The 9,589-nt window shown below is 46.9% G+C and overlaps 1 protein-coding gene across 3 annotated transcripts in view; it reads left to right on the forward strand.

Moving 5' to 3' along the window:
- Nucleotides 1–8,368, forward strand: part of LOC134984531 (retinitis pigmentosa 1-like 1 protein) — a 197,596-nt gene extending 189,228 nt beyond the window's left edge. For all 3 annotated transcript variants that reach the window (XM_063950097.1, XM_063950095.1, XM_063950096.1), the window contains one exon: nucleotides 8,291–8,368. In XM_063950097.1, coding sequence (XP_063806167.1) covers nucleotides 8,291–8,322 — 32 coding nt within the window. In that variant the 3' untranslated portion in view covers nucleotides 8,323–8,368. The remainder of the gene's footprint in view (nucleotides 1–8,290) is intronic.
- The last annotated feature ends 1,221 nt before the right edge of the window (nucleotides 8,369–9,589 follow it).

The following is a 9,589-nucleotide window of genomic DNA, read 5'->3' on the forward strand; positions in this document are numbered from 1 at the left end:
GCAGCTACTTGGTCAGGGTCAAACACATTTGCTAAATTCTACAAGTTTGACACCTTGGCCGATGAAGACCTCAAGTTCGGTCAATCGGTGCTGCAGGGTCATCCGCACTCTCCCGCCCATACTGGAGCTTTGGTATAAACCTCATGGTCATGAAGTGGACCCCAGCATCCTCTAGGATTTATGAGAAAACAGGATTTCAGCTGCGGGGTACACTGGGCTCCACAAGGATTGGACAATGGGGTGTAGAGTAAGCTCTTGATCCGAGGCACCAACAGGCTCAAAGCTTTGACTGTTCCCAGAATGCACAGCACCGCCTCCTATATCACCGCGCCTCCCTGCACAGGAGCTCAGTTTTGTAAGTTGGTGCTGCAGTAAGCAGGCACTTAACAGAGGGGCTGCTCCAAGCAGCCCCAAGAAAAGCTTTTTATGAAGTATAAAGTGAAGACTTCAAGGGCAGCAGCGGTGGTAAATGTCTTGTGACATTCACTGCTGCAGCTCCAGCTCTCCCCAGCGGCGCTGTACACTCCCGAGCCCTGGTTGCCGGGTACCTACAGCGGAGGCTCCGGTTTTCTTCACGTTAGACTCACACGGCTGGGGCTCTCCAGGATCGCGTGGCCGCGCTTCGGGAGGTGGTAAGTGGATCCCGCTTGTGGGACCCTGTCTTTATCGCGATTCGGCGCGGTCAGTGGGAGGCGGGCCGTGCGCGCTGGCGGTGGACACTTTGGCAGTACAGGCGATCCCACTAGATCACCAGGGCATGGGCGCAGGTCAGGTTTTCTCTCTAAACCGGTTTTTATATCGCCCACAGTACCCGGTGGTTTTGCCAGCAGAGGGAATAAGGCTTAGACCTGAAGGCCCTCCCCCAGCCCTAGGTCGCCATTTCCAGCAAGTGTTCCCACCCTGGAGCTGCATCTCTGTCTTTTCCTCACTCCCTATCAGTGTCTGCGGCGCCATTATCCCTCAGCTCACTGTTCCTGGGACTGCTTGGGCAAATCCTCCTATGTAAAGCCGCCTGGTTGTCAGCGCTGTGACTTTACATGACACTTAAGTATTCTACCTGCCTTTTTAGACCATGATAGTTAAGAAAGAGAGTGCATTTAGTCAGGGTTTTATAGTACAATTACCCTGTGATATACATCCAGTTCTTACTGTGTAGTGTTATATCTATTGACTATTTAGCAATATAAACTAGTCCAGTGCAGTATTATTGTCAGTAATAACCTCTGCATTGTACAAACTGTGACTTTCTCTGGCTGGGTCCACAGGATTATCCACAGGATAACATTGGGATATGGCTGAGGGACAGCGGAAATGGCACCAACGCGGTCACAATCTTTCTGGCCTCCCAGGATGCATCGGGGCCTTCACCATATAGTCCCACCCACTGACTCAGTCAGATCAGTTTTTTGCTTGGTGCGGCAGGAAGCCTCATGGTCACAGAGCTGCTGTGAGAATAGCCTCAAGCTTTTATTATTTAATTTTTATAGACTTACTTGTTAATAGCGTCTTAAACGCATGCTAGAAAGAGTCGCTCCAACAACTCCTCACCGGGTCGCAACAACGCTTACCTTCGGGTATTAATGCTGTCTCGACGGGCGTCTGTGTCGGATGTTCTAGCAGGTCCAGCAGACGTAACCAGGCTGTGGCCGGAGCATGGGGAGATGGTGAGTCTATGGACTTTCTCTTACTAGAGGGGTCAGGACACCGCTACGCTGAATTTGGTGGAGACTACAAATAGTGTGTTGATGCGCCGAACATCTTGAGTGCGACAGCGCTACGCTCTAGGGATCATAGGCGCCAGGACTAGGTAGAGGCCGCGATCCTTAGAGTTTAAGTCAACGGGGAGATTCAGACGCTCTCCTGGCCGCCCCTCCTCCGAGTTCATGGCCAGTTTCCGCGCGTCTCTCGTTTCATGAACTGAATGACCTCACTTCCGACTCAGACGCTACCACGAGGGTACTCGGTCGCAGCTTAGACGCTGCGGTTGTGTACACTAGAGATCCCGCTTAGAGCTAGTCGCAGGCCTTAGCGTCTGCATACACGTGGAAGTCACTGAGCGTCCGTGTCCGCAGGAGCGACTGTGTCCGTTATTAGTTATATAAGTGCGGTAGTGTACATCAGTAGCGTCTGAATCCACTCAGCGTCTTACGAGCGTCTTTGCTTGGATATGGAAGTGTGGTGAGTCTCCCTGTATCCCGCTCTCCGGAGGCAGAGTATACAGTACTAAAAATTCTCTCTACTTCTTAGTATGTATTGTTAAGTTTTAGTACCTATTGCATATGAGACCTGTATATTACTGTGTTTTCTGCATGTTATGTTGGAAAAGAACCAGTTAGAAACAGAAGTACAATTTTCCTACTTATGTATAAGTTGTTATGGAGGTTGTATTCTCATATGGCAATGTCTAATGCTTTAACATGTGACTGACTGCTAGTATGTGTGCTGACTTTTCTGTGTAATGTCAGTCCTGTTCTGACCCTCAAATCAGGTGCACTGTGGTCAGATTGATTTCACCTCTATATACTGATTTATAGGGTGTTTTTCAGTCACAAAATTGTGTAGTCAATAACAGATTATTACCATGTCTGTGAGCAGCAAAAGTGATGAGGAGAATTTATCAAGCACTCCTACATCCCTAACATGCTTATCTTGTAAGACAGGGTTAATTGATGTGGATCAATTAGTCACTTATGAGGGCTTGTGTGCGAACTGTTTTGCTTTTCAGCGAAGTAAAAAACAGGAGTTGGTTCAACCACCAACAGAGCCACCATGGAATATGTTCGCAAAGACTATAGCGGACAGGTTAGCTCCGGTAGCACCACCTCAAGGGTTAGGTTACACTATGAACCCATACATGCAGCTCCCTTCCTACGGCTTGGTTCCAGTAGCCTCTACAAGCAACCAAGGGACAGGTAAGATTAAGACAGATGCGTCTATGTGGCAGACTACACAAGATGATACAACAGATGATGATACAGTAGATTCAAATACACCGTATGATGATCAGTCGCAGAGTTTTAGTTCAGAGGATGTAGCTGAACTTATTGATGCTGTGAAGACTGTTCTCTCTTTGGAAGAGCCAGCTAAAACAGTGTTAACATCTAAAGCACCTGTGTTTAAACAAACAAAATCAGTGAAAACTGAATTCCCAGCGTCAGATGAACTGACACAAATCATGGAGAGTCTTGGTCGACGCCCAGTAAGAAATATAAGATTCCGAAAAGATGGAATTCTTATTATCCATTTCCAGCTGCGGATTGTTCGAAAAGAGAAGTTCCTCCAAAAGTAGATGCACATGTTCTGTGATTGTCCATAAATCTGCTTGACCACTGTCATCTACCTCGCTAAATGATGTCACAGACAGAAGGGTAGATAGTTTTTTGAAAAATTTATTTTCTCTAGTAGGAGCAGTGGTAAGACCTGCTGTGGCTTCGACCTGGGTAGCAAAGGCAATGGACGAATGGATAGAGGAACTAGAAAATGACATCTCTTCTCCTACTTCGGAGCAAGAGTACCTTTTAAGCCGTTTGAGACAATCTGCCCAATACTTAGAACAAGCAGCAATTGATATGGGTACAGTTGCTTCTAAAGCTTCAGCCTTGACAGTAGCCGCTCGCAAAGCAGTTTGGCTACGTACCTGGAAAGCAGATGCGGAATCCAAGAAAGAATTGGAAGCATTGCCTTTCGTTGGTAATATATTGTTTGGGAAACCATTATCTGATATCCTAGAATCAGAGGCTGAATCAAAGAAGGTCAGATTTCCGGCTATTTATAACCCTAACTCCAAGGGTTTAAAGTTTTGCTCATTTCGTTAGCAAAGAAAAGCGAAAGCTAAAGAGTCTAAGCAACCCCAGTTCAATCAAAACTAGGGGTAGGAAGCAGTGGGCTAGCAAAAAGCCAGCTTCCAAGCCTGAACAGAAACCATCAGCCTGAAGAGACGGGCCTCCGCCTGGAGGATTCCAGGGTTGGGGGCCGACTCCTTCTTTTTGCACACATATGGCAACAGTCAACAACAGATGCTTGGGTGCAGAAGGTGGTATCTCAGGGGTATGGGTTCCCATTCAGGAGGCAGCCTCCTCAAAGATTTTTTTGCACCAGCCCGTCTCGTATAGAGTCGAAGGCCAATGCCCTGCAAGAAGCAGTCCAAAAATTACTGCAGTCTGGTGTGATTGTCCCAGTACCTCCATCACAAAGGGGACAGGGGTTTTACTCCAATCTATTTCTGATCCAGAAGCCAAATGGGTCATATCGACCAATTCTCAATCTAAAAATGTTAAACAAATAAATTTGGATCCCGAAGTTCCACATGGAGACGTTGCACTCCATAATGTTGGCCATGGAACCGGGAGATTACATGGTATCTCTGGGTGTACGGGATGCTTACCTACATGTGCCTATAACACTGTCTCATCAGTGTTACCTCAGGTTTGCCATCCTCCAGGAACATTTTCAGTTCCAAGCTCTGCCCTTCAGTCTAGCAACAGCACCGAGGGTGTTTACCAAGATCATGGTGGTTATGGCAGCTTGTCTGCGCAAACAGGGGATAAGAATATTCCCATACCTCGACGACCTGTTAATCTTAGCACATTCGCAAGATTTACTTTTGAGCCATCTCCAACAGACGATAGTTTGTCTACAGAGACATGGGTGGCTCATAAATTGGGAGAAGTCGTCTCTGAATCCGTCACAGTGGATGGTTCATTTGGGAGCCATATTGGATTCAGACCTGACGTGAGGGGTACTGGGAGTGTCACAGTGACATCACTTAAATCTATAGTAATAAAACAGGGACATGACTGGCAGGGCCGTCTTTACGTATGGGCTCAATGGGCTCTTGCCCAAGGGCCCCAGGAGTATAAGGGCCCTATGCTGATAGCTGAGGGTCCCCTCTTTGCAGGGGTACCAGATTTTTGAAAATCGGCCTTGGGGAACCGGAGATATTCAACGTGAAAGCAGTGGTCCCCATCCGAGCCTGTTAATTGCTCTTCCCAGCCAGATATCTCGGGTTCTGTCTGACATAGAGTTTTTTTGAGGGTATAATCCAAAATCTGAGTCTCTCCCCTTTTGCTGGACACTGTCAGCTTGTCTCTACTGTGCCCAGAACCAGAGATATCAGCCTTCCAGCAGCTGGTCCCTGCTCCAGCTCCACACGCCTGGTATACAGTTTTATATATTCATTGGAGGATTGCTCTGACCTCTGATCCCCAAGTTCCCAGAACCTTCTGAAAGGTGGGACTCTCTAGTTTTTTATCCAATTCAAAGCTAAGAAATATATTTTCAGGAACTTGAGATATCTGCAGTCAAGCAAGCTGCCCTCCCACCAGAAAATTATGAATATTAAGCCCACTCCATTATCCACCCCTCCTCTAAGTATTAAACACCCCCTACCACCCCGGAAGTCATGTACCAGGGCTTCTTTATTCAGCCCAATGGCCCCTCTACAGTTTAGTCCCATCTGTGCAGTAAAGGAGTAATTAGCAGAAATTACTGCTCCAGGTCCTACATGCTGAGTGGAAGATAGAACACCCCCTACCGCCCGTGGGACATCAAAGCTGCCACTGATAGCACACCCCACCCCTACCGCTGGAGGATGGGTAGGGGGCCGAATGCATTGTTGTGCCCAGGGGCCCACACTGCTGTTCAGACGGCCCTGATGACTGGGGAGATGAGGAGATCTGGGAGCGTCACAGTGACATCACTTATATCTATAGTAATAATACAGGGACATGACTGGGGATGTTAGGGGATCTGGAAGTGTCACAGTGAGATCACATATATCTCCTGTAATAATACAGGGACATGCCTGGGGAGTTGAGGGGATCTGTAAGTGTCACAGTGGCATCATATATCTCTAGTAATAATACAGGGACATGACTGGATCTGGAAGTGTCACAGTGACATCACATATATCTCTAGTAATAATACAGGGACATGGCTGTGGACGTGGGGGTACTGGGAGTGTCACAGTGACATCACTTAAATCTATAGTAATAAAACAGAGACATGACTGGGGAGGTGAGGGGATCTGGGAGCGTCACAGTGATGTCACTGTTATCTATAGTAATAATACAGGTATATGACTGGGGAGGTGAGGGGATCTGGGAATGTCACAATGACATCACTTATATCTATAGTAATAATAAAGGGACATGACTGTGGAGGTGAGTGAATCTGGGAGCGCCACTGTGACCTTATATCTATATTAATAATACGTATGTGACTTGAGAGGTGAGGGGATCTGGGAGTGTCACAGTGACATCACTAATATCTATAGCAATACAGGGACATGACTGGGGAGGTGAGGGGATCTAGGAGAGGCACAGTGACGTCACATATATATAGTAATAATACAGGGACATGACTGGGGAGGTGAGGGGATCTGGGAGCATCACAGAGACATCACTTATATCTATAGTAATAATACAGGTATATGATGGGGAGGTGAGGGAATCTGGGAGTGTCACAGTAACATCACTTATATCTATAGTAATAATACAGGAACATGACTGGGGATGTTAGGGGATCTGGAAGTGTCACAATGACATCACATATATCTCATGTAATAATACAGGGACATGCCTGGGGAGTTGAAGGGAATATGTAAGTGTCACAGTGACATCATATATCTTTAGTAATAATACAGAGACATGACTTCATCTGGAAGTGTCACAGTGACATCACATATATCTCTAGTAATAATACAGGGACATGATTGGGGAGGTGAGGGGATCTGGGAGCGTCACAGTGACATCACTAATATCTATAGTCATAATAGAGGGACATGACTGGGGAGGGTGAGGGGATCTGGGAGCATCACTGTGACATCACTTTTATCTATAGTACTAATACAGGGTCATGACTGGGGGTGGTGAGGGGATCTGGGACTGGCACAGTAACATCACTTATATCTATAGTGATCTGGCAGCCTCACTGTGACATCGCTTATATCTATAGTAATAATACAGGTATATTACTGGGGAGGTGAGGGAATCTGGGAGCATCACAGTGACATCACTTATCTATAGTAATAATACAGGGACATGACTGGGGAGGTGAGGGGATCTGGAAGTGTCACATTGACATCACATATATCTCTAGTAATAATACAGCGACATGACTGGGGAGGTGAGGGGATCTGGGAGCGTCACAGTGACATCACTTATATCTATAGTAATAATACAGGGACATAACTGGGGAGGTGAGGGGATATGGAAGCGTCACTGTGATGTAACTTATATCTATAGTAATACTATAGGGACGTGACTGGGGAGGTGATGGAATCAGGGCGCGTCACAGTAACCTAACCTATATCTATAGTAATAATACAGGGACATAACTGGGGAGGTGAGGGGATATGGAAGCGTCACTGTGATGTAACCTATAGCTATAGTAATAATACAGGGACATGATTGGGAAGGTGAGGGGATCTGGGAGCATCACATTGATGTCACTTTTATCTATAGTAATAATTCAGGGACATGACTGTGGAGGTGAGGATATCTGGGCGTGTTACAGTGACATCACTTATATCTAAAGTAATAATACAGGGACATGACTGGGGAGGTGAGAAGAACTTGGAGCATCACTGTGACCTCACATATCTATCGTACTAATAAAGGAACATGACTGGGGAGGTGAGGGGTTCTGGGAGCACTACAGTGACATCACTTTTATTTATATTAATAATACAGGGACATGACTGGGGAGGTGAGGGGATCTGGAAGTGTCACAGTGACATCACATATATCTATAGTAATAATACAGGGAAATGACTGGGGAGGTGATGGGATCTGGGAGCATCACAGTGACATAACTTATATCTATAGTAATAATACAGGGACATGACTGGGGAGGGTGAGCGAATATGGTAGCGTAACTGTAACATCAATTATTTTTAGTCATGATACAGGGACATGACGGGAGGTGAGGGGATCTGGGATTGTCACTGTGACATCACATATCTTTTGTAATAATACGAGAACATGACTGACGAGGTGAAGGGATCTGGGAGCGTCACTGTGAAGTCACATATCTATAGTAATAATACAAGGACATGACTGGGGAGGTAAGGTGACCTGGGAGTGGTACAGTGATGTCACATATATATAGTAATAATACAGGGACATAACTGGGGAGGTGAGGGAATCTGGGAGTGTCACAGTGACTTTACTTATATCTATAATAATAATAATAATAATAATAATAATAATAATACAGGGACAGGACTGGGGAGGTGATGGGGGGTCTGGGAGTGTATATATTGATATTTGATGTCTCCTCCATTACACAGGATTACACAGTAGTGAAGAAGACATCCAGTGAGTGTGAGACACTCAACAGCCATCCCCGTGTGTCAGGAGGTCTGAGTAGAACCCAGAGCCCCATCCCAGTGCTTCCACGTCACTTACTGACACATGAGAGACACAATGACCAGAAGATCCTGGAACTCACCAACAAGATCATTCAGCTGTTGACTGGAGAGGTGACTGCTGGGATGGGGCATTATACAGTAACACCGGGGGACGTGCCTGGGTGATGACTGGGGAGGTCAGTGCTGGGAATGGGACATTATACAGTAACACCAGGGGATGTGTCTGGGTGATGACTGGAGAGGTGACTGCTGGGAATGGGACATTATACAGTTACACCAGGGGATGTGTCTGGGTGATGACTGGAGAGGTGACTGCTGGGAATGGGACATTATACAGTAACGCCAGGGGACGTGTCTGGGTGATGACTGGAGAGGTGACTGCTGGGAATGGGACATTATACAGTAACATCAGGGGATGTGTCTGGGCGATGACTGGAGAGGTGACTGCTGGGAATGGGACATTATACAGTAACACCAGGGGGCGTGTCTGGGTGATGACTGGAGAGGTGACTGCTGGGAATGGGGCATTATACAGTAACACCAGGATGTGTGTCTCGGTGATGACTCGAGAGGTGACTGCTGCAAATAGGACATTATACAGTAACACCAGGGAATGTATCTGGGTGATGACTGGAGAGGTGACTGTTGGGAATGGGGCATTATACAGTAACACCAGAGGAAGTTTCTGGGTGATGACTGGAGAGGTGACTGCCGGGAATGGGACATTATACAGTACCACCAGGGGATGTGTCTGGGTGATGACTGGAGAGGTGACTGCTGGGAATGGGACATTATACAGTAACACCAGGGGATGTGTCTGGGTGATGACTGGAGAGGTGACTGCTGGGAATGGGACATTATACAGTAACATCAGGGGACGTGTCTGGGTGATGACTGGAGAGGTGACGGCTGGGAATGGGGCATTAAACGGTAACACCAGGGGATGTGTCTGGGTGATGACTGGAGCGGTGCCTGCTGGGAATGGGGCATTATACAGTAACACCAGGGGACGTGTCTCGGTGGTGACTGTATCACTCTGTGTCAGGTTCCTATAAGGTGTCATGATGTCACTGTCTATGTCTCCATGCAGGAGGTGGAGTGTATAGAGGAACACAGGGGTCTGTACAAGGACGTGATGATGGAGAATCACCGGCCCCACACATCACTGGGTATGAGGAGACTGTCATGTATTGTACAGGGGAGAGCAGGTATGGGGGC

The sequence above is a fragment of the Pseudophryne corroboree genome, assembly GCF_028390025.1.
Source record: "Pseudophryne corroboree isolate aPseCor3 chromosome 3 unlocalized genomic scaffold, aPseCor3.hap2 SUPER_3_unloc_6, whole genome shotgun sequence".
NCBI classification, from domain to species: Eukaryota; Metazoa; Chordata; class Amphibia; order Anura; family Myobatrachidae; genus Pseudophryne; species Pseudophryne corroboree.